The 26,089-nt window shown below is 42.4% G+C and overlaps 1 protein-coding gene across 1 annotated transcript in view; it reads right to left on the bottom strand.

Annotated features, from left to right (window-relative positions):
- Positions 1 to 2,141: 2,141 nt before the first annotated feature.
- The window catches only part of ELOVL6 (ELOVL fatty acid elongase 6), a 78,770-nt gene continuing 54,822 nt past the window's right edge, over positions 2,142 to 26,089 (bottom strand). The window contains exons 3-4 of the mRNA XM_059469790.1: positions 10,247 to 10,398; positions 2,142 to 8,354 (exon numbers count right to left, since the gene is read on the bottom strand). Coding sequence (XP_059325773.1) covers positions 7,930 to 8,354; positions 10,247 to 10,398 — 577 coding nt within the window. The 3' untranslated portion in view covers positions 2,142 to 7,929. The remainder of the gene's footprint in view (positions 8,355 to 10,246; positions 10,399 to 26,089) is intronic.

The following is a 26,089-nucleotide window of genomic DNA, read 5'->3' as shown; positions in this document are numbered from 1 at the left end:
CTGAAACAGAGAGGAAATGTGAAGAGCAGTGTAGATGAGAGGCAAGACAGAGCACTGTGCCCCTAGTAGAATTCAGTTGGCTTCACTTGTCTCCCCCAGGTCAATAATTTAGGCAACAGAGCCTGCTCCATCACTGTAAAAGTCATTATAAATAACCCCTTTTAAGCCTTCTCTGGTGAGCTTCTGACAGAGCAGCAGTGAGGGTTTGCTGCCTGACAAGTTCTCAGGCCTCCAAAGGGCAGGAAGGTGGCAGAGCAGGGACAGCTGAAGGTGTTTATGTGGGGGTTTCTGGCAGGGATTTTGTGGGCACATCACTCTGAGGGAGCACAGAGGTCACCAAGCTACTTGGAGGAGAATGGATGAAGAAAGTTTATTCAGCATTTTGACATTAAGCAATGTGGCAAAGACTCAAGAAACTTCTTGGCCAAGTCCAACATCACTGCAGAATCTGTGTTTGCTTGCATGGACTTAATGTGAACTTTGTGAGGTGCTTCAGCTTTGTCTCCAAGGCACTCGCTGTGCAGGAGGGACAGAGCACGGATCAAGGTGGGGCTGTGCCCTACTCCCTGCACAAGCTGCCAGGAGAGCATCAGCTACAGCTCCACAGCTCCCCTCCACTGTGGCTGGGCTCCTGCATGTGCTCAGCTTAGGAAAATGTTTCTTCTTGCTGCAATGGCAATAAACAGAGCACTGCTAGAGCCTCGTGGTGATGGATGCCTGCATGTCCACTCAGTGCTGAAGGACAAGCACAACACAATTCCTTTCATCCTGATTTCATCTTTCTGGGTAAATAGCAGCCCATGTTTAGTGGGATGCCAGGATGACTAATTCTGATGGGGACTTCCAAGCACAAGCTTACTGCAGCTTGACAGAAGAATCTAGAAAGAAGAGCTGACTTTTGTGCTTGGGGGCATAGACAGTGTCACAGGTACTTGTCAGAAGCATAGAGAGCTGGAGGAAAGAAAATGCAGTTTCTGCCATAAGCCTGAAGGAATCCTATACTGCCCACATAATGGTTTGGTTTTTTTTCTGCTTGGTTATTGAACAGTTATTGAGCTGCGCCTACCTTGTAAACCCCCTTCTGCTTTGCTACATTATTTGCTCTTTCACTCTCCCTATGATAATACTGATGATGGTAGGCAGCACTTCCCAGTCCATATGTGCAATTCCCTCTTCTTGCTGTTTCATTTTCAGACTGCTCCTTGGGCTGATTCCCAAGCCAGTCCTCAGGAAGGTCACCAGGGTCTCTCACATCCCCATGTGTCCCTACTGTAGGCTTCTCACTCCTTTACCCTCCTCCCAGTGCCTCCAGCCTCTGCTGTCTTTGCTCAGAAAGCTGCTGTGGGGCTGGAAGGCAGCGGGGAGTGGTGAGGGTTCAGCAGGGTGATGATGCAGCCCAAACATTTTTCACTTTGGATCTTGCCTCAGATTTTGGCTAGTCCTGCAGTAGATGCCAGATGCCAAGTCACTCCATTGAATTGTGTATATAGGGCAACAAAGCTTTTCCTCTACAGCCTGCTTTAGCTTAACTCCAAAAGAGCAGGAGCAAAACCAGCCATGAACTGCTCTTGCTGCGCAGAGCAGGGCTGGCTGTGTCCATCACTCAGCAGGGGTGCCTGTCTGCACAAGCCATGCTGCTGGCAGGGATGGGTAACTGGGATGTTCAGGGAACAACAGACACAGGATTGTCCAAAGAATGGCTGGTGAGAGACGCTGCAGAGCAGCCAGTGCCATGGGTACAACAGCACACGGCTGCCAGGGCTCAGTGGCAAGAGCTGCTCTGCTCTCATGATCTCCCTGCACAGATGGTACCATGGTGGACAGGGATTCTGTTCCTTACCACAGATGCAAAGACTAGGATTCCCAAAATGTAGGTGTGTACAGTCAGGACATTTAAGCACCTGTATGATATGCACTCTCATCACACAGGTGCATGTGATGCACACAAAAAGAAAAAAAAACAAGTGATGCTTCTGTGTGGTGCACAAAAATATGAACTTGGGAGGGATCTGCTGGGAAGTGACACAGTAGTCATGCTGTAGTCTCATATCAGGAAAATGACTTCTCTTATTCAACAAATGGACTTGGTGCAAATTGAGAGAAAAAATGGATGTTACACATTAATAAGACACAGAGACAGATTTTATTTTGAACCAAAAGTTAAAATTTATTTGGAATATCAATATACCCCCAAAAATAAAAATAAAAACTTCCTTTTATGTAATGAAATAGCCATTTGAAAATGGTAAAATAAAGATATTTATCATACTATTCTCTTCTAGTTATTGTACACATATTAAGGTTGTTTTTCTTTTTCTGAATATAAATCTAGCTTGAGCTTTAAGGCTCCAAAAAGCCTAAAGCATGTAGTGGCCCTTTTGAGAAAGCAGATAAGTCAATCAGAGCTGCATTTTTTCAGCAGACAGGCCTGTTTGAAGCTGTCCAGGACTGGACAGAAGGGAGATTTCTCAGGAAGGTCACTGTTTCAGGGAAGTATTATTTTATACCCATTGGGAAATACACTCTAACCTCTCTTCATGCAGCATTTTACATTATGATGTCCTGGGGAGGGCCCTGGTTACCCTTAGCTGTCAAGTTAATGTGCAGATCCAATCTTATTTATGTTGGTACAGTTGATTCAATTTAAGAAATCAAATCCTACCCTGTGGTGTTTGCTCTGCTAGAAATTAAGTCAGTAACAAGACCCTGGTCCTGCCTTTACCCCTGTAAGCAAAAGCCTGTGTATGTGCACTGCCTGCAAGGGAGCGTTCATGATAGCAGGATCAGGGACTTGTCCTTTCGCTTGCTTTTAATAAAATAAATGGAATGGAAAATGTATTGAAATAAAACCGTGGAAACCCACTGATAATTCTGAGTTACAAATCTTCCCTTGTAGAAGGCTCATTGATGCTGGGCTGGAAAATATGACTGAAGACCCACGTCAGAGCTGAGTAATGCCCCAGAGGGTTCATATCACCACTAAGCAAAAAGGGAATTTAGGTCTTACATCACCCTCTGCAACTGGGCTCCAGTGGGCTGAAGCAAAGCTACCCAAAGTTGGACATCTCACCAACAATCTCACTTTAAGCAGGCATTGGAACAAGTCCTGAACTTATGCAGTATGGTCTGAAATATGGATTTCTTCCTTGATCAAAGCCATCTTCATTACTTTATGTCTGTGTTTATGGTTCCTATACAAAGATGCTGTACTTCTGCTTCCGGTTCTGAAGTAGACAACAGGCTACAACTCCTAGAGATATTACAGCACCACTGCATTGCATCTGGCACTGCTTACAAAGGCTGCTATTTCATGGTCACAATAACTGGTTTCTTATGCTCTGTTGCCTGAAATCACCTGAATGTTGCCTGAATCCTAAGGTACCATTGTTTTCAACTAAAATGTCCCAAGTTTTTACTTTCAGATGAAAAAATAAAGTACACCCAGGACTTGAACAAGTTATCAAACCATGGAGGTTCGTCCAAACAAATCCACAGACCCACCTTGGCACTCAGGGAGCAACTGCCTAATTAACTTCTGCAGGAGGGACCCCTACATGGAAGCTTCATTCCACCAGCCACCCCATCCTGAGCACTTGGCACTGTGCAGCCCACCCTCCTTCCACACTGCCTTTCCTCATCTTGGAAGGGAGTGAGTGCTCACCCTGGAAATACTTTGTCCTGGGATATGGAATAGATCTCCCTCCGTGTCTCTCCTGCAACTTGTGTGCAGTATTTCATTCCTGCTACCCTGCCTGACTCCTTTTGCACACTTTGGCCCTTATCTTGCAAAAAACCCAAATCATTTTACTGTGAGATGCTGATGAGAGGTCTCTTTTGGAGCCAGCTGCTCCTAGTTGGGTGTCATCAGTGAGCCCAGACATAAATCATCTGTGACTGAGTTACAAAAGGTCTGTAAGAACCAGGGGTTTCTTTCTCATCACAGGCATGGTTTAAGGAGGCTGCAGAATTATCCAAGTTTTTGTCCTTTCACTAACTAGTTTAAAATATTTTCCTTAAAGTGTTCACTACACAGAAGTAGTTTTAAGGAAGAGCCAAATTCTGCTGGCAGCTGCCTAAGCATAAATCCATACTGACCTTTCTGGTTTTATTTCAGTACATTGCATTAATGCATCAAAACATAAAACACAGACTTTGACCCTGGTAGAGTGACCTCATCAACAGTGGAACTTTCCTGACTTTAACAGTGGATCCCATAACAGTATTTCTAGCATGTCTCACAGCTGTCACAGGTCCTATAATCCTTGGTAAATTTATATAAAGTCTGAGTTCCCCATGGCATGTGTGAACACAACAGAATGACAGATTTCTTTAAAATAACTAGGGAAAAAAAGAGTTCTGGTACTGGACAGAAAAATCTGAAAATATGACTCCAAGACCCAAGCCAGGGGAAATTAGTAGGACCCAATTAGCTCTGTTTGTATCTTGTGGCTCAAAGGTTGGAACAGCAGGAGTACTGTTGTGGTGTCATTACATGACAAGCTCAGTGTTTAAGAATTTGCAAGTGGATTAAATGTGATGTCTAAATATGATGCATGTATGTTTCAGGGGAAGAAAAGTAAGAAAAACAGTGTCAGCTGTATTTTGTATTTTTGTCAAATTCTTTAATGGCAGTTAGACCATTTGGCTCCAGTGGAAAACCTCAGAGGAAAAGCCTGCTGGTACAGTAGGGCCATAGGACCTTGTAAATGTGTGTGTTATGTTCTAATTTCCTGAAGCAAATGGTAGTGTCACAGCCAGCTCCCAGTGTGACAACAAATGCTCCCTAATTTGTCACAGTACCTTACATGTCTGATCCTGCTGCCACATCCCTACAAGTGCCCTTGTCTGCAGCCCAGTCACCTGCCAGCATGCCCCCTGCATTTGGTGCTCAGCTTCCCCTGCACACCAGGGGTGCATCTGCACTGCCTGCTGAGGAGGTCACTCGGGCTGGTGACTGCACTGGAGCTGCTTTCCAGGCAGCAGAGAAGCTGCAGCAGGGCAGCTGCCTCCCCCACAGCCAGCCTTGTCTGGGAGGGCACTGGGCATGGGAACGGTGCAGAGGCACCCATGAGGGCTTTGGGAGATGGGGAAAGAGCAGGTGAATTTCTTGCTCTGCTGAAATCAGTGTTGGCATTGCCAGCATTGCCATCCAGGACCTAGAAATATGGGGTTTAATCCTATGCAATTAAGGAAAACAGAGTATGAAAGAGGCGTGATTGCTGTTTGCAACCCACCCTGTTTCATGCCTGTGTTAAAGTTGGGCAGCAAGTCCTTGCCAGGCTGTGATGTCACTTGCCATCAATAAAGGTTTTCAGTCATGAGCCATAAGCCTCAAATTTGCAGGAGATATGCAGGGCTCCTTCCCCTCTGCTCAGATAAAGGCAGTCAGGCACACTGGCTCTGTTCAAAGCACAGCAAAGCCTCCACTGACTTCAGAGAGTCCAAGAGGTCTGCTCCAGCTTCAGCTCCAGACACTGGACCACTTCCAGCCCCTCTTGCTCTGTCTAAGAGACTTAAGACACATGGGACTGAGGCTCTAAATGGCACAATGGTGGGCTCCTACTAACACTTTATCAGCTAATTGGAGTTAACTTTAATATTGCCTTTTCCACTCTTTACTGGTCTTCTTAACCTGCTTTTTAGCCAGGGCAAAATTAAACATGAGGAAAAAGGCTTATTCAGCGTTATAATTATCTACTCCCAAGCTGTATAACAAAATGCTTTACACATTTAATTGGTTTTGTCTAATATTTCCACGTATACAGTAGTCCTATTAATGAATATCATAGCTTCATTACTGCATATCACATTTTGCGATGGTTTGTACCATAAAATAATGTCAGCACATCAATAACTTAAATAACACAAATGTAAACTCATTTTCTGCTTTTTATAATTACGATTTGAGCCTGAAAAGGCCTTTGATTTGTAAGACCATTCACATAATATGGAATGTAATTTTATTTGTTTTTCTTTTGTATATAATGAGACACCAAAAGCCCTTGTCATCTCTTAACAGGATACTAAAGCAGCTCTGTTTCATGAATGACAGCACAATTAAAGCTAAAAATAATAATTAAAGAAACCCCTTTGTACTGTACAATCTCAAATTAAAGCAAGAAAGATAATGACAATCTTTTGCATTAGCTAGGAAATGTGATTCTCTGCCACTGGGCTGTTTTTTCTTGTTGACAATTCACAGAATGTGTATATGGGTGTAGTTATAGGTGTGTGTATATTCTATGCAGAACAGCAGTCCCTATTTTGTTGATCTAGTTCTTCTAATTGTTTAGTTAAACTACCTAGCTGTTACAATTTAGAATACTACATTAACACATTTAACATCAAGTTTACATACTTGCGTCTTTGAAATACTAGGAACTTTTACACATTTTATTTGGCTTTGTAAGGACTGGAATATCACAGATAATGCAATCTACTTGTCTTTGAAAGAATATGGCTGTTCTCAACTAACTCTCTAAGGTTCAGAGTGAAATACATTTCTGTTTACATCTGTAGCTGACTTCAGAGAAGAGTGTCTTCTTAAGCGGTCAGTCTGATGTTACAGTACAGATTCTGCAGAGATATATTTATTTAATGAAAGATCACTCTCTCTGGACTTTAGAGTCAAGCTGTTGCAGCAAAATTACTTCATTTAGACTAATTTTTTTCCTACACAAATCTCAAGAAAAACCTGTTCCAGGTATGTTTTGTAGTAGTATCTCCACATGACCAGAGGAGGGCACTTTGAACATCTTTGCACTGCCCAGGAGGCAGATGCAGAAGCACAGTGATACCCAATGTCGCACAGTCCTGCCACCTCTCCCGACTCAGGCAGGCATCCTTGTGTCTGCAAAAACACAGAATCCAGACTGTACCACAGGGCTCTGTTCTGAAAACAGTGGGCAGATAAATCACTCTCATCTCGCTAACTGCGATTATTCCCTATTTCCCCCGTTTAATTCAGTGTTGCTGCGGGCTAAATTAAGAGCAATGGATAATTCCTAAAAATCATGTGAGGGGAGTTGTCTCCCTCTCCTTTCTGAACATCCCTCCGCTATTAGCCCCTGGTAATTTAGCAAATATTGATTGATTTAACCCTCTATGACTTATGCTGCTGCAGAAATTCCTTGCCTTTAACTGAAAAATGCACTTGGAAATGCACTCTCTGAGATATGTATTGCAACAGTGCATCTTTTCACATTAAACTCTTGTAAAAATACTGCTCCTTTCCACCTTCTGAGGGAGGTCACTCTGTATCCCAGATCTGCTCTCCTGGCAGAGTACACAGCAGAGAAATCAATCTCTTCTCTTTTCCATACATAACCACAGTGTGGAGTTCAGCCAGTTTCCATGCAGGAAACATCTTTTTGGGCTTCATTTTGGCTGAAGGTATTAACCTTCTATGGAAAAAAATTTAATTCTGCAATCTTGTTGTTATTATAGACAGATTTTTTTGTCACCTCTGCTTTTTTTTTGTTGTTGTTGTTTAATGCAGAGAAATTATTAGAAAGGATTTAGAAACCTTTTTTCTTTTTCTAAATAGAAGTCTCTCCTCCACCTTGGGGAAACACACTGCTTATTTAATGTACTTTTTACTCCCCCCTTAACATTATTGCATTTCTCTTTTCTTCTCTCTTCTTTTCTTTCTTTTTCTTGAATTTTCTCTTCTTTTCTCCTTCTTTTCTAGAGCACAGAGGTACAAGAAGGAAGTTGTCTTTCATCAGCAGTCCTTTGAGATAGAGTAGAATTCAGTGAGTCCTCACCATGATAGGATCATAAACTTACTGGGTTAAACCAAGCTAACTTTCCCTAAGCTGCCAAGTTTTAGCTGCACCATACATATATGTGTTTCCTTGTGCCTTTTTTTTTTCTTATAATTTTGTTTTTTTCTTGATGACCCTGAGCTATAGCTTCTCGTTTCTACCTCTAGTCAACCTTCCTTTCTTTTCTGGTTTTGCCAATATAGGCTTCAAAGAAAAAATGGCAGAAGAGCACAAAGTAGCTGAGGTACATGAGAGAGGACCAGATGATGTTCTGAACGTGGGAATGGCACTGGCCATGCTGCATCCAGGAGAAGACCAGGTAATTGATCACGCAACCGATCAACATCTGAGTGATCTGCGACAGGGTGATGAACATGGCGAACTTGCGCGAGACCCTGAAGCCGGCGGCCCGCAAGGCATAGTAGGAGTACATGACGGCGTGCACCCCGTAGTTCATGGTCATGAACCAGCCCCCGCCAGCCACCATGTCCTTGTACGAGTACCAAGAGTAAAGTAACACTGTAATGTGATGGTACCAGTGCAAGAAGATGAGCTTCTGCTTCCTAAGAATAATGAATATTGTATCACCTGTAATGAAAGCAAAACACACACACAAAACAAAAAAAAAAAACGGGGGGGAGAGGAAATGAGAAACATATCAAACAATTCCATAATTAACGCAGTGCTCTCTTGCCTTTGCTGCTGCTGGAGTATACACTACTTTAGAGCATGAAATCCACCTCGGCTCTAGATCTGAGAGCCTGTCTGAGAGCCAGTTTGGCTCCTAATCCCTATGCAATCTTTAGCAAACCAATACATTGACATTTTCCTGTATGGATAACCCCATCTGAAAACTCCATATGTGTTCTTGGTAGCCTTTTGCTGCAAACATTATGCACAAAAGTCTGGGGTGAGGTAGGTGCATGTAGGTGTATCGTCTCTTACTGTGAGACTGCCTATTATGTACTGTGACTGGAAGAGAAATGCAGCTTGACAGAGAGCAGAAAACCTAGAGGAAGCAGCACACTGTCCTCTGGCTCAAATGTCTAAGTGCAAACTGAACCTAGTTAAAATTGGTAGAGCCTTTTGAGGTAATACACAAAAAAGCTGTTGCATATGCAACTTACCATACTGAAAGAGATGCTTCCAGGAAGAAATGTGGGTTATGTTGAAACATTCCTTTTCTGCAAATCAATCTTACTATTGTATAAAAGTTAGTATCATTCATCTTGCTTGCTTTTTTTTCTTCCGTCTGCTTCTCATATTGCAATGAGCATCTCAATTAGATTTATGGATATATATGTATGCTACTTGTTTTCCACTATTACACACACAGTGTTTCCAAAAGGATCCCTGAGATTTGAACCTGGGACTTAGTTTGGTGTGTAAATATCCCGGGAAATCTAAGTCCTGAATATTAGTCATGGATGGAAGCAAAACTGCACTGTCTTCTCAAGGTCTGCAATAAACCGTAACACTGCTGTTCACTTCATTAACTGCATGATGTTGACTCATATTTTAATAAGTAATCATATGTTCAATTTATTGTTGCTGTGCAGTTCTAGCTGATGTTCCCCATTTTTAACAACTAAATTTCTGTGGGTTTGCAGCAATTTAAGCAGCATGAAACCCAGGGATTCTGACACAGCAAGGCAACTGGTGTCTGTCTCATTCTAGTTTTAATGCTGATGAATTGCTGTCCTCTTTAATTTGCTGAATTAAATTACCTGCTGAAAGGTAAAGTCTCATTTTTGCTGTACACCTGAACACAGTGAAAGCTGCTGTCCTTTGGGGCTTAATAAGGACATCCCCTGAAATGAAAGTTGGAGGGCTGCTCCTTTCCATTAAAACAATCCTTTCTTACACTAATAAGCCATGGATGAGAACACATGAAGCCTGACTTTCAAGATGGCTTTCACATGGATATCGTAAGTACCCTTGTCAAGAAACTGCTGGAGAGATATAAGTTTACAAAAATCAAGACTGGAAAAGCTAGGGATATTATGGGAAATTGGTTTCTACTTGGAGGAAGCAGGCAGCCACAGCTTTCATAGTTTAGGGAGGAAGCACCTTACTGCTCATAATTGTACACCTAGGTGTGTGTTAAAGAATGAAAGCTGCAGAACGGAGGTAGAGCCTGACTCAAAGCTTCTTGCTGACACAGTTGCTGTAGCCCACCCTCCACTTGTGTAGCCACGGGGTGTGTGACTGCCAATTATGCCACTCCCATTTGCCTGCAAGTAGCTCAGGAAAAGGTATGGACCAGATTGCTTTTACTTCTCGACTGCCCTGCTGTGTACAATCACTGCAGTTTATTCCTGGGCTAAAGCAGGTAGCTTGGGCTTGGTTATGTTTACTCAGTTTTTCTGAGACTTAAATGGGATTTTGACAGTGATGAGACCCTTCTTGAGCTGTCTGCATGGATGTTTCTTCTCTAAAAATACACAAATGCATATGAGAGAAAGAAAAAGGGTACTCACCTAGTTCAGGTGCTTTGCTTAGCACAAATGCATATGCCCAGAATTTGCTGACAGGTCCAATGTAAAAACTCTGGTCACACACTGACTGTTTCAGGCCTTTGGTCATCAAAATGTACAGCATGTAAGCACCAGTTCGAACAGCACCGAATATACTTTAAAACAAAAGGAGAAAATTAGAAAAGGTCAGTGGACATTTGAAATCACAATGCCATCACTTCAAACCATTATGAGGAAAAGGCCATAACTGTGCTGAAATAATAAGTTTGAGACAGCTTGAAAGTTGAAGAAGCTCTGCTGGCTTCTAGGAAGTTACTCTGAACTCAGACCTGTAAACTGGACTGCAGCCACATCTCCTGGTGCAAGTCTGGAATGCTAACATCAGTGTTTTTTATTTCATTACCACAGGAATGATCCTTCAGCTTTCAGGAGCAGGGAAACATTCTATTTCAGCTCAAAACAACATGTAGAGTTTTGATGCTGATGGCTGGGAAACTACAAGAAATGGGTTGATAAAATGTTTATTAGCAATATAATCAGGACCAATTCACTCTTCTGGTTTCCTCCGAGTTTCCTCTCATCTTTCCCTGTATTTGTTACATCCACAGGAGCTCTGAGCACAGCAACACCTAGGCACACAGATTTTGATGAGGAATCTCAGTCAGAGCCAGTGTTTTGGTGCACATGCTTGACTTCATCCCCGAACAGGTCATTGCTAACAGCGGAAACAGGTAGTTAAATCAAGCTGTAAACAGCAGATGCACCTTCACCTTATCAAAGTGAGATGCAAGATAACAGTGTTCTGTAAATGAGAAACTTCAACAGATTTGTAACAGTATTAATTACTGCAATTACAGAGGGGATAGGTTGACATCCAGCTCATATCAGGAACAAAGGCTTCTGTCTCACCAGCAAGGAGCTCTGCAGAAGGAGTTTTGTCTCATTGTTTTATGGCAAGAACATGCCTGCCCATTGTCTACTACTGTAGCTTGGTGGCCCCACGTAAGTTGTGATGAATACTGGGTGAAGGAAGCAGCTTTCAAAAAGAAATAGAGCAAAGACAGACACAATCTATTTAGGGGTTGAGTATATCTTACTTTATGCCTACATCATACGTTCTCATCCCTCTACCCAGCTCCATCTTATTTCCCCTCTAATTTCTTTGTGACCTTGACCTAACCTGGTTCCCACTGTGCCTCACTGTCATTACATGGCAGCAGGCAAAACAAGCCACCTAAAACTGCTGTGTAAACACATGTGGGTAATGCAAGCTACCATTTATGCAAATTGTGTGAAAGAAGGAACAGTTCCTCTGGAGCTGTAAATTCTTTGTTACTTGCCCTTGTATTGTGAAGTCAGTATTCTGTAAAAAACTACTGTTTTACAATCATCAAGGCAGCCTCAAAAGCTGAGTTTGATGGCAGTTTTTATGCTTCTCGGTCAGACTAGATGGTTCTAGCAAGCCTACTGCACATTAAAATGGCTACCTAACTTATATATAATCTGCACAGAGTATTCAGATTTCCAAATCTGCAGCATTGCTACACCCAGTCAAATCTCCCTGCTGCTAAGGAACAATGCAGCTTGCTCTCCCCTGTCCACTGCATGGAATCTGCAGCCCAGTGGAGGGCCACAGTGCCTGCTGCTCTTTGGGCTGTCAGTAGCATCACAGATGGGGCTCTACAGCCAGGTCATACCCACAGAGGTATGCTGCATCCTGGCTCCTGCACCATTACCTTCTGATGCCTGAGGTTTCACTGCACCATCAGGAAATTCAGACAACTGTGAGCACTTACAAAGCTACTATTATTATCTGCTATTTGCACTGTGGTATTTGCTCATTGGGTCTGCTGCCAGATGAGTCCTCTTGTGCTATGTGCAAGTAAAAAACCACCCTGCTGTGGTTTCCAGGTGCACTGAAGAAGTTTAGCTGAGTCTGGGTTTCCCACTAGCATTGCCCAAAGCAATGCACACATTCCTAGGCTTAGGCAAGAGAGCCACTGCAGCCTCCCTTGACCACCCACCCCTGCATGCAGAGGGGACAGTGCAGAGCTCTGAGCATCCACACAGCTCACAGTGCATCCTCTCTCCATGCGGGGTGGTTTCCACCCAGAAATGTTCTCTCAGCACACTTTTCTCACGTCTTTCAGGCATCAGTTATTTAAACTCAGCAGAGTGCCAAAACCTGCAGGAGGAGTTATGAAATGAGGTGCAACTCATTCTGTGTCTTCTCTTTGGTGTTTAAAATATGCCTTTTTTTTTTTTTTCTTTTTTTCTCAGGAACCGCATTTCTCATTCCCAGAAGAAGACAGGAGATCCTGACAGAGATGTGATCTGATCACTTCCTGAGGCAGTGAACTCCTCAGGCTAGCCAGGGCATGCTGCTGCCTGCTCCTATGTTTTGGGTGGTTGCAAAACTGGGTGGAGGAAGATCAGGCAGAATACCTAATGATACACTGGTTTCTCCCATTAGCAAGTATCTCAGTGCTGACATTAAAATGGGGGGAGAAAAGTAAATTTTAAATAATGAACTCAAATAGCTGCAAGCAATATGTCTTTCTCTATAAAGAAGCTTTATTGCTTTTCTAAAAAATTGTTTGCTACTAAAGAAAATTCTGTGCTGTGAACACAAATGCAAATGAGAAGAACACTTGTTGGAGCAGCAGGCAAACAATGATCTAACTGTGATTTGGTATGGACACCCAGGGATCTAACTCAGACTGGTAACAGAGACACAGAGTCTCTGCCTGGGGAGTGTCCCTTTTCTGTCTTTGAGATTATATTGATGTAATTCTGCTTGTCTTTCCATTTAGCAGCTACTGCAGAGCTCTCCTTGGAGCACACACACACACACACACACACACACACACACACACACACACACACTCACTCACTCACACACTTTTCTACAATTTCTCAGGATGGTGGCATCCTTTAGTTTCATGACTCTAGAAGTGACCCCAATTACAGTTCTACACAGTGTGAGTCAAACTAATCTGTATTTTTTTTCTCAACAGAAACCAAGTTACATTTTCACATAATTCACCAAGGAAGGCTTTATGCAAAGGAAGGACAGCAAACTCCAAGTAACTGATTCAATTACCAAAATAGACACTATGAGCAGGTAGAAGCTTTTGAGAAGTGCTGCATGCCAAAATACTGCCTTGCCAACAAGTATCTGCCACTCGAGATGGAAAAAGATCTAATGCATGCCTGCAAATGTGTCTTGGAGCCAGAGAAATAAGCCTGCTTTCTGTGCCCCTGCCACTTAATCTTGTTTGTTCTGTAAGGTAAAATCAACCAACAAATTTCTATCTTACAAAGACATGATGTGCAGCAGAGTGATGACACTGCTTACTCAGTAAATCACTTCTGCTACATCCTGTCCTCGCCCTGCTCTCTGCTGTAGCTTTTGTGAGGTACTGAAATGAACTGCTTACTAAAGCAGTCTGTCTGGTGGGAATCATCTGCAGGGATTTTCAAAATAAGGTAGCAGTGAATTACTGTACAATTACAGTCTGTACAATTACAGCTAGAGAGACTGATCAGAAACTGCATCATCTAATGCAGCTTTCTTATGTACTCAGGCTCAGAGTGCCCTACATTCTCCTCCCTTCAGGCAGTGACTTCTCTAGTAAGTTAAAAAATGCCCAATAGATATTTTACTCTCCATAGTATTATCAATATAGGTCCATGAGTAAAATACAAACAAATATTTTACCATCTCAAACATGTTTTCACACAGGGGTTGGTGGGTTGACCCTGGCTGCATGCCAGGTGCCCACTAAAGCTGCTCTATCAATCCCCTCCACGACTGGACAGGGGAGAGAAAATATATCAAAAGGTTCCTGGGCTGAGATAAAGGCACAGAGAGATCATTTAGCCGGTTACCATCAGGGGCAAAACAGAGTCATCTTGGGGAAATTCCTTTATCACCAATCAAAACAGGATAGCATAATGAGAAATAAAAGCTAAATCTTAAAAACATCCCCCGCCTTCTCTTCCTCCCGGGTTTAGCTTTATTCTCAAATTCTCTACCTCTTCTTCCCCAGTGGCAAGGGGAGGAGAGGGATGAGGAATGGTCCTCCTGCTACCAAAACCTGGCCACAGAAATCCAGTACTCAGAGGGCCTCAAAACACATCCCATGCATGGGTTATGTGCAGAATTAAGAAGGGCTCGAGAGCTGGCTGGAGAGGTGGGTAGACAACGCAGGTGTTATTGTATGAAGCCTATTGCTACTTTCTGCTGTCTCCATCCTACCTGCCAGTAGGGAGTGAAGTATGTTTTTGTCAAAAGCCCACGTGAGTAGCAGGTACCTCAAGCCTTCAGTCCAACCCCAGATGGCACTGCAGCAGGCTCAGCTCCTCCTCACAGTGGAGGTCACTGCACATTTTTGCTAGGACTGCTTTCTATGGAGATCCATTGCTGCACTTGGCTCCTGACACTTCTGGACACTCCACTCTAGGCTCAACACTGCAGAACTGAGCAGGGAATGTGACTTCCAAATAAAAACTTTGGAAGTGCAGCACAGAATATAGCAACATGTCCTAAAGGACAATCACAGAGTGGAAAGTCTCTGCTCTGGCTTTAAAAAAGCTTAACCAAACAAAACATGCAAACTGTATATACAGTGCCTAGCTGGTTCAACCAGTGTCTGAGGTGTTGGCCTGCAGTGTGCTGTGGGTGTGCTGGGCTAGTCCAGCAGTGAGCCAGCCAGCCAGCCAGAGAGCTCCCACAGGTCCAGCTCCACCTCCCAGCCTGAGGACCAGTTTGAAAAGAGAAAAAATATTAATTCTGCCCCAATCTGCTTACATGGTGACTCACAGGAGTTCTGGCAGGTAACTCTGTGTCCTGGAAGCACAAGGCTATGGCAAAAAGCACAATGTCCTCCTTTGTGGAAGCCCCATCGGGCAGACAGTGTCCTGGGAAAGCAGCTGAGACAACCACACTGACTGCAGCCTGCTTGTACCATAACAGCAAGAAGAGCAGGGAAGCAGGTTCTTTAGTTTTCTGTTGACGCTTTTTTTTTTTCTTTTATTTTAGCATGTGAAATATTTACAGAGGAAGAACTCTGCAACATCTAAAGGGCAGCAAGCGAAGAGTGTGGAGCTTCCCACACCTTCCTTCATGACAAATCAAACCATGTTCACCTTACTGTTCTGGACAGCAGCAGTACCTTGGCAGTCATTCCAACCTTCCCTTCTGTTGCTGAGGAGTTATAACATAATAAAATGGCCTTTCTGTGCCCTTCTGATTTAAATCCCACAGTCCTCAGGAAAGAGGAAGCAGTTGCACTGCTTTGGCACAGGAGTGTTGGAAGCACAGCAACCCCTCAGTCTGTCAGTTCCAAGCAGCAAGACAGTCCTGAGAGCACACCTGGAGACAGCAGTATCTGTACAAAGGGGGAGCAGAGTCCTTCTGTGCTTAGCCAAGCAACAGAACACACACAAGCTATGAACCAATGCCGGAAAAATGCAGGGAGGAAGCATGTATCAGAAACAACTCTCTGAAAAGAATGCAGCTTCATCAAACACTGCTCAAGTCCCCAGTGGGACAGTAGCCAAAAGAGTAAAGAAACTCAGGAACTCCTGGTATTACCAAGCACCATATACAAGGTCAGTGCATCTCCATGTCAAAGAACACCTCACGTCATTCAGTCGTTCACTTGCTGTGCTTTTAACTTATTCCTAAAAATAAGTTTGCATTTTCAACATGAGTGGTAGGTTTGTTTTGCAGTTCTCTGGAAGTATTCATAGTTTTTCTTCTCCACCTGGTAAGGATGAGCTTCTTTCCAATCACTCACTTATTCCGCAGTCTCACAGTACCAGCCCATCAAAGATGTTCACCACAAAAATAACACAGCAGACAGGGCTAGGTGACAGACTTCTTAAGAAACTGACAGATTTTGTTGCTGGAAATTAAGCTTTTTGTAGGAGATTTCTCTTGGTCTCCCATAAGACCCTGCTCTGGCCATGCGAGAAATAACAGTAGTTTTGGCTGACTCAGTAGACACTGGGGCACCTCCAGAGGATGCTGGCATTGAAGGGGGCACTTGCCAACCAGCAGAGGAAAGGGTTTTTTCCAAGTTTTGTATTATTTTTCCTAGGTGACTAGAGATAGAGTTGGCAGACCAGTGTTGAGAAATGGCCTATTCCAGGGAGGAAGGAGACGATGACAGTTCCTACCTAGCAAACAGGGCAGTTCTGGGAACGTGCATTTGCATGGCAACCACATTGTGCATTCTGAGTTCTGGGAATGTGCATTTGTATGGCAACCACATACTAATATATATTTACAGCTGTATTGTAGAAAGATAAACCTAAACTATTACCTGTGTAGACAGGTGAGGTAGTCAGATCACAGTGTGCTTGCTGTATTGCTATTGCTGTGGTGATTATACTATCAGCCCAGTGGGAAAGATGGAAGATTTAATGAACCACTGGCCTGCTCCTAATCTAAAATCTGTCTTTGTATTTTGTGGTAGTTTCAGGTCCCCTAGGAGCAGAGTACTCTGTGAAAGTGCTAACCTTAATAGCAAAAAGAGAAGGCAGTCAAACAAAATTTTAGCAGTTAAATCAGAATGCTCATGGGAGTCTGTCCTCATCATCTGCAAAATAAAAAAAAAAAGGAACTGCATTTTTTTCAGTTCTCCCAGGATGTGGCTATAGAGAGACTAGCTTCTTTTTAAAGCTGAGCAACACCAAAAGGGAATGTCCAGGTTAAAGTGTTTATCTGGGTAATGACAAATGAGGAAAGGACACACTGCGATCTGGTTTGAGCTGACCAGACTTATGGACCAACACCCTACTGACTTTTACTGGTGCCTGGGTGCTTATTCAAAGATTATTGTTCCAAAAACTTTTGTGGGCAGATGTGCCAGCCTCTTTTAGGCTGGGAAATGAATTAAGACCACAAGAGTAGGCTCCTTAAGAGTCTGTCCGACAGAGAGAGCATTCCTTCCTGCATTGATACGGGATGGTGAAAAACTGGGTCACACACCAACCTTCCAGTGTACTGAAGCAAAGGACAAGTGAGAAGTATGTTTCCTGGCTAATTAAGTTTCCTTAAACTTTTGTGTCCATGGGCACATGTTTACAGGTATCACTGAGAGAATGTGGGTTCTGTGGGTCCCACTTTCTGGGGGATTGTCATGTGCAGGAACATGGCAAAGGGGCAACACAACTCATCCTAATTTGCAATTGTTTTGATCTTATTTCTGATACCCAAGCTGCTCTTGGGTGTTTGTGGATTGGTTAGGTTCCATTGTAACTGTTCCTCCACTTCCTTTTTTCTAAAATGACCACCTCTTAAGTCTCATTGTGACTTTTTTCCACTGATGGACATATTTGTCCACATCTGGTCAGCTCTGCAGGGGGAAGGGAGGAGCAGCATCAACTTCACTGGACAATGTGCAATATGTGATGGTGCAGTACTAAAAAAAAATAAAAAAATCTATGGAACAAATCTTCTGAAAGAGAGAATGATTTAATTATGCCCACAAAAATCTTAATATATAGTGTCACGAAAAGGTTGTCAGACCACCTAAATCTCAGATGTGACTCCTGTCTTAGTTTGTCTTGATGGTATTCAAAAAAATTTACACATAAGTGTAAATTTTGTAAAGTCACATAAGTTCCATGAACTGCTATAAGCCCTGGATCTTCCTGTATTTAAACTGGTGTAGAAAATATATGGTTTCTTTAGACTTACCTTTGATTGCAAAATCATGATATTTGTATGGTGAACAGTCGATCATTAAGCACAAATTAAATGTGACCAATGACCAAAAACTATCATTTGACTGTTGTTCCACTTAGTGACCTACGTGGCATTAATGGCTCTTATTTTGATTTCACAGAGTTAATGAGATCTGTTGTTAAGTCACTGCAAAATAGTGAGTCCTCAAAACACACAAAGAACAGCCTAGAAAAGGATCTGGCACCCAACATGCTAAAAGGTCAATGTGACACAAGGGCAGTCTATACGAAATATTAATTTGTACTAATAACTGACTAGAAGAACCAGCTTTGTAAGTCTGTGCCTAGTTATTAAAAATATTTTGCTAGGTTTGTGGGATAGTGTTTAACTTTCCAAATTAAATTAATCAGTCTCTTGGTCCATAAAGGATACACAGAGATATGGTACTTAACAAAAAAGTTTGAAAATAATGGTACTGAGTATGGATTTGGTCACTCTTAATTCTAAATGTAATATTTTTGAGGTGTTTTATAACTATAATGCTTTATTTATAAGCATTGAAAAGATAGGACTTCTTAACAGTGAGTTATGTAGATATCCTAGACAGACACTTGTTCAAATCACAGCTGCTGAACTCAGCCCAACTGTTATTTTGTAAGAAACGGCAAACAAAATTAATGTAATTAGGCTATTGTTTCATTGTCTTTCAACATTTCCAAAGTGCTTTCAAGCAATGCCAAGGTTAGTGATGAAGAGGGAGACCTGATCCTGCAGAAAGACTGTTGTTTTAAGACATTTGTAAAGCACTTCTCTGTTTTACCTCCTAGACCTGATCCAATACCTCCCCAGAAGGCTCTGCCTCCTTACTGAATCCACTTCAGATGAAAAGAGCATCTCCATTTCTCTCCACAGCACAGACCTTTCTCTGCCATTCCAAAACCTTGATCTTCTCTGCTTTCCAACAGCCAAGGCCTACCACCTCCAGCCTGGGCTGTCCCAGAGTTACCAACCTAAGTAATATTCAGGCCAGCAACTGCTTTTGGTCAGATGGCCACGCGTGAAGAACTGCTAGGTACAAAGCTGTTCATGAGCTGGGGTCTATTCAGGTAACTTCCTTCAGACTTCTGTCTCTGTTGGCATCTCCAAGGCCTTTAACATTTTATGTAGGAATTCCTCACAGAACTTTATGGACTTATGTGATAGCCTTGTAAGGTGATTAAGCATAAAACCCATTTCAAAGAGAGGTGGGGCAAGCTGAATTTTAATTGTTCTGTCAAAAATCTGTACCTGAGTTGGGATAAGAAATGATGCGCAACTTCATGAGTCCAAGGTTGTGGGTTCAATCCCCATAGGGGCCATTTACTTAAGAGTTAGACTTTATGATCCTTGTGGATCCCTCCCAACTCAGGTTTTTCTGTGAATCTGTGAGTTGTGGTTCATTGCCCTACCCATGAGGTCTGTTTGATGTAAGCAGAAAGAGGTCTGACCTCACTCTGTATCACTGAAAACAGTATAGTTGATATAACAGTAAACACACTCCACTAGGAGGAATTTTCTTCAGAGTCCTTTGACCTACTGCAGATTTTCTTTTAACTTCTTGAAGTTGCTCTCTAAACCTTCAAGTCCAAAGTCCTTCATCTTAATTACCCAAGGTACACCTATACCTTTCAAGATAAATAGTTTATAGACATAAAAGCTATTGGCACACCTCTTAACAACACTTCATTGCTTGTACATTTGATATTTTGGCAGCACACTTTCAAGATCTAAAAATACAGAGTGATGTGCAGAGACAGTGCAAATTTACGAAGCTGTGCTGTCCTAAAAACACCCAACAGCTGAAAACATTCTGACCCAGTCTGAACACCAGATGTGCCTTCCACAGAGGCAGTCAGACCCTTGCCTTCCCTCTCTTTTCCCTTAGGAAAGGACACCAGGGTAGATTTGGCCTGACACAGCAGGACAGAAGTGACAGAGTATGTGACCCTACAAAGTGAGTTTCAAGAGCATCCGTGCTTCTACCTCCTCCCCACTGTCACACGTCCTGAGTTTGCACAGGACCAGACTGCAGCAACTGACCTTAACTGTGGCAGAAAATACTTGGATTTTCTTCCTCATGGAAGTTTTGCAGCTATTTTAACTACTGTTGTTGTTTTGCGCCAGTCAGCTCCATAATAAAATCAGGTATGGATCAGAACCCATGATGGAGTGCTTAACTGCTTGTGACATGGCCAGATACAAAAGTGAGGTGGAAAATTCAATGCCAATATTCTTAAAAACTCCTGTTCTCCTTTACTTAAGGATAAAACTACAAAAATGGAGTTTTAATCCTATTCATCAGCAACAGAGTATGTGGAAAATCCATTTTTAAAAGGCTTCTATCCAGCCAAATCTATGAAGGAAATGCTTGAAGACACAACCATTGAGTCAATTATGGACAAAACCAGAACTCTAAACTTTCACTGTAAAATTAAAAAATCTGATTATTTCAATCTCAGTCTTTCAGAGGACTGCAACACTTCTTTTTGTATGTCTGGGATTTAGGACCATTGTAACATTTCAGAGCACCTAAGCCGAACTCCCTTCTGCTCTACATTGTTTGCATTTCACTGGGAAAAAAAATCACACTGGCTATAATTTTCTCACTTTTTCCTTTAAGAAAAGTAATTTTGGGCACAGATGTGAAAAAATGTTACCAAGTTTTCTCTGGTGCTGATGAACTATGGTAACTATTTACATGCTCATTCTATATCTAGCAATTTTAGTGTAAAACCGTCAAAACAAAGAAGGAAGTTTTGCCGCCATATTTTAGCCCTTGTTAACTGTGTTTAGACAACACCTTATTAACTGTGTTTAGTCGACCATGTGCTCAGTTACAACAATTCAGTTGCAGCAAATAACTGAAAGCACAGGAACAACTCCCTCATGCCTGTATCCCCCAGGTCCTAGCCTATATATAAAATAATTTGTGACTATTATTTATTCTCTTACAACAGGCAGGAAAAAGAAAAAATAATGGAATAAGCACCCTGGTTCCATGATACACTTTTTTCTTATGGTAACTGAACACCTTTAAAAACACTTTTCCAAAAATTACCATAACAGTCATTTAACAGCACTTACGTTAACCTCATTCTTTAAAAAGAAGACAGTACCCATCCTCTTCATCCCATGTGTCCCAAAGGCTACAAGGTATCTAAAAAACGACTAAATCATTATAATTAAGAGCACTATTTTCACAAATGTTTCTGACTAGAAAATGTCTTTAACTTCCTAAACTGCCTGAAAGCTTGCAATGACTAATGCCTTTGTTCCCACCTGCAATTTTACCTCTCCAGCTGAGAGAGGAGAGGGAACGCACTATTAGAAAATGTTGGTTTTCCTTGGGGAGGTGAATGTGATTACTAGCAATGGGCACTCTCTGTGGCTGCCCTCTGCTCTAAGTTCCTGTATCCATGTACCCCACAGTGAGCTCCAGCCCTCTCCTGCTGGAGCTCTCCCACCTCTCCACCCACCCCTCAGGCAGGTGCTGCCTGCAGTGCCTTGCTGCCCATCCTGCTGCGCTGCTCTGGCTGGCTCCATGGCCACGCCATTTAATCCTGGACTGGTGAATGATGCAGCTAAAACAGTCTGTCCTCCACTTCTTAATGACATGATTTCATTGCTCTCATTCATTGTGAGGAAAACAAAGACTGGGAAAGGCAAAGACTTTCCAGCAGCCTTGGCACTAGAGAGTTCAAAATGTGGAGCTGTGCTCTGAGCAGCTTTCTGCTCTAGGAAGCCACTGAAAAGGAGCTCAAGACAGTGGTTGGCATCTCTGCTGGATCTTGTTTTAAATATGCTCCTTTACAGGGTGACAGAAATACACAGGCTACAGTTGAGAATGCAGCAGGAACATGCTGTATTGGTAACCATTATGTTTATTACAGACTCTTATCTCTATAATCCACTGCTCTGGATTATAGCCCCAAGAGTGAAACCTTCCTTCTGATGTTTTGCTGCCCAACTGCTCCTCAGCCTCTCCCCCTGACCATTTCCTAACTGGGAAGGAGAACAAATCAATCTTGCAGTTCACCCACGCAGTCCTCCTTTATCAGACCTGCAGGTGAAGGAGACTCATTCAGGGTGAAGTCCAAGCCACAGTAATGTTTAAAAAAAAGGCAGGAACAGGGGAGATGAGGAATAACACTTTTTTCAGTATGATGCTTTCTTATCCTAAAACCTGCTGGCTAGCAGTATTGGAAGTACTTTATAATACGGTTCTCTGGCTCTCAGAACCATGTGTGTGAGCACAACTTGTGCTGATCTCTGCAGTTATCATCAGTCTTCTTGGCAGAAAATTTCTTGTTGCATAAACTCACACATACTTTGAGGTTTGGGCTCAGTCCTATCAAAATCCCAAAGCAAATTTGAGAGAATTCCCCTTCCATTTCTAAAACAGACCCCTACCACTGAACCAAGCATACAAGCCTTGCTTTTCAGACCTGTCTACTGTAGTGATCCAGATGCATTTCTAGAAAGCTTTGCAATGCAAATCAATTGAGTTTTCCGGTGGGACCAAAATCTGAAGACAGGCCAGCTCAGACTGACTTAGAAATTGTGCAAATATTTTACAGGGCTCCAAAAAATAATACATCATTTGTACAGCTATACAGACCCATAAGAATATGCATGCATGCCTGGGTGGTGTTAGGATCCCATGTGATAAATTTTGGGGAAGGTAATGAGGTCTATCAAAGTGATGGCTCGCTCTGTAGTTTCCAAGTGAGGGCAGATACTGTGCATCCTGCATCAGCCTTTTTTTTCTTCTTGGCAATAAATTCCTCAGTGTGGGACCACTTCCTTCAGCCCCTCCCTCTTGTCAGCAGATTTCTTAGTCACAACTCACCTGGCTCCCCAAACCATTTCTTTGTCCTTTTTATTGACAAAACTGGAAGGAAAGCCAGACCTAACTTATTTCTTTCCCTCCCCAGGGACTTCATTAAGCATACCAAGCAGTAACATCTCTGCAGGGCTCCCGATCAATGGACACTGTCATCTGGAGATTTTAATCACATTAACACCACAGCAGAGGAAAATCCATCTGACTCTCCCCTGCTAAAGTGGCAAACTCAACAATTCTGCCAATTGCTGCAACTACTACTTGTAAGGCTTATTTGTATGTGTGGATAAAAATCAATCTACCACAGGTACTGCCTTCCGGTCTCTCCTCATGGAGCCTGAATAAATGTAGTTTGATTCTCCAGATCTGCCTTCCTTATGATTGGGAATAGCTATATTCAGGCAATCCCAAGAGCAGAGCACAAAACCAAAAAATCAGTAAGTGAAGCTTTGTGAGGTGGTGGAAGAACTTGTACTGCTTAAAAAGCACAGCAGAAAAAAAAGAAGCTCGGGTGTAGATCCCTACCAGTAGTCTGTGCAACAGAGGGGAGGATAACTGGTAAAAGTGAAGAGAGTTATTCTTGCATGGAGAGCCTTACCCAGAGCCCTCAGCAGCTGTGCAAGGCCCGCTGGGTTTTGGCAGAGATAATCAGGGAGCAGTGGCCAGGCTGAAGGGCAGCTGCCCTCAGTCATCGCCCGAGGAACACCAGAGGGACACTCTTGTACCCATACACTGCCACAAATCACATAACTCTTTTCGTACAGAGAATGAAAAATAATCTTCCAGCTCTAACCACGCATCTTTGCATCTCCTCTGATTTCCAAAGAGTCAGTTATAAGCTAATCAATAGTAATTACCTATCACCTGGTTTTAGCCCATTCATGACATTGCTTCCTGGTTGACCTAGCATGGAGGGTGGGAACTTGCAGGAACAATATTTCCTGATGAACGTTGTTACTTCTTGAGCAATACCATCACTAAATAATAATAGGACTTTGTTGTAGCTGAAATTCGCTGGCACCCTGTGAAGGCTGCATAATCAGTGAGATATTTTTCTTTCAAGAAGTATTTCCTAGTTCTTGGACATTTATTTCGACAAGTTTGGACTGTGGCTCAACTACTAAAAAGGAAAAAAAAAATCAATTTTCTACTTAAGCCTCGTGTTTGGTGCAAAATCTCATAGGAATAAAGGAATCCATCTGAGGATTTCTAAAGTAGCCCATGAGGATTCATAAGCACACTGTGCCTCTTAAGCAGTCCTTAATGAATGCATCAGGGGCATTTGCACTTGTTCCTCTGTTGTTACTGAAAATTATTCTCAGCATCCAACATCATCTCAAGGCAATCTTAGAGTAAGTACAGAATTGCAGTGATTTACATGATAATCCAAAAAAGTGGCATTATCTAGTTCTGCAGGATAAATTAAAGATACTTACAGGATCAAAAGTATCAAGTTGGCATGTATAGCACTGAAATTTATGTATTCAGGAGTTTGAAATTATCCTATGCAAATAAAGCCAAACAGTAATAAAGTAAAAGATTTAGCAAACAATCAAGCCAAACAATGAAGCCAGCCATCAGTAAAGCTGTAAAACTGGCAGATAACAAAGTAAGAAAAATCTAAGTTACAGGGAAACACTAGCATTTGACAGAATAAAGGAGGCTTAAAGAAGCTAGAAGTTATAATACAATTGTAATGAGCTGCTCAGATCCATAATTTAATACCAATTGCTGGTCTGGAGCCACTGATCTTCTTTTCCATTCTGTCCTCAGTGGGGTGATGCTCCTGCAAGCACCTAAAGAAGTTCACATCTCAGGGATTCGCCTACAGTTAGCAAATAATTTATTTTTCTTTTAAATTCAACAACCTGGGGGGAGGATGCTGAATGGTACAGGCACAAGGAGACACATTTGTTTAGAAGAAGCTGAACTTGCGACAAAACCAAACTGTGACTCTGCTAAACCCTGGGCCGACGCCCGTGCGCAGCCCAGCCCTGCGTGCGAGCCCTGCTGGCCCTGGCAGGGTTTATTTGCAGCCTGGCTGCAGAGGAAGCGCTGGATTTGACAGGTCATGCAAGTTAACACCTCTCAGCACTGTATTCCCACTGCCTCCAACAAGCACAAGCTGTCAGAGACTTACTCAGAAGGAAACACATGGAGATACAGCTCCCCAGGGATTTCTGCATGGAGGAGGCCCTTTCACCATGCTCATGAACCAAGTGTTGAGGCTGAGTAAAAGGCAGAAGTGACACCACACAGGCAGAGATGGATCTGATTGATTCCTTTTAAATTAATTATATACTTTCTCTCTAGTACAGTTCCCTACTTAAGCCACCAGACAGACGTTCTTTATTCTTCAAATGTGCACTTCAGTCTGATCCCTGTATAAAATTGAGAGGCAAAGTTTCACTCTCGGGGGCTTTGCTTTGGGTATTATTCATGCTGGGTGGTGGGTGACCTATGAGAGCTCCTGTGGGCTGGGAGAGGGTGAGCCCATGAGAAAGATGTAATTCAACGTGATACACTGAGTGTGAACACACTCATTGATTGTGAGAGAGGGGAAGGAACAGGGGCAAAACGAGCACAACAGTTTTTCAAATGATGTAGTGAATTCACTTCACTAAGATGTTCATTTTCCAGCAATAAAGGCAAGCAAGCTAAGTCAGAGAAAAAGAAAAGGTCTTAAAGAACCTAGGTGCAGCTTAGCACTGAGTAGAGATTTTTCATAATAATTTTTAGACAATCCTATCCGTATCTCCTGTAAAGTACCATCAGCCAGGTCTCACAGTTACTCCATGGTTTACTTTTAATTAGGCCTGAGTAGGTAAAAAGAGTAAAATCAGCTTACATTCAAAATTACTTTGATGAACACAGGAGTCCACAGCAGTAACAGCAGAGTGAACAAAGGGGTGAGATTTCAGAAGATGGGCACAGTATTTTGCCACATGGCATCAGTTACAAATCTGGGAATAAGGTTAGTTATAATAAATAAGGTAGATATTGGAGATACATCTTCTTGACAGTTCTTTGTTTTATGACAATTTATTTTTCTTAGTCTGTATATTTTTATCACCTCTATACAGTTTTTTTAATGCCAGCTACCATTTGTCTTGCACTGTATGAATTCACGCTACACAACGCTGTTTCTATTTTCCTACTGGAATTGGAGTAACTTGTGGAAAATAAACTTTTCTTCTTAAACTGTTAAATTTTACCCAATGGATTTTTGTCTTCTCTCCAATCATTCTGAATTTCTACTGTTCAC

This window comes from Ammospiza nelsoni, chromosome 4 (genome assembly GCF_027579445.1).
Source record: "Ammospiza nelsoni isolate bAmmNel1 chromosome 4, bAmmNel1.pri, whole genome shotgun sequence".
NCBI lineage: Eukaryota > Metazoa > Chordata > Aves > Passeriformes > Passerellidae > Ammospiza > Ammospiza nelsoni.
This window is presented reverse-complemented; position numbering and strand designations above follow the sequence as displayed.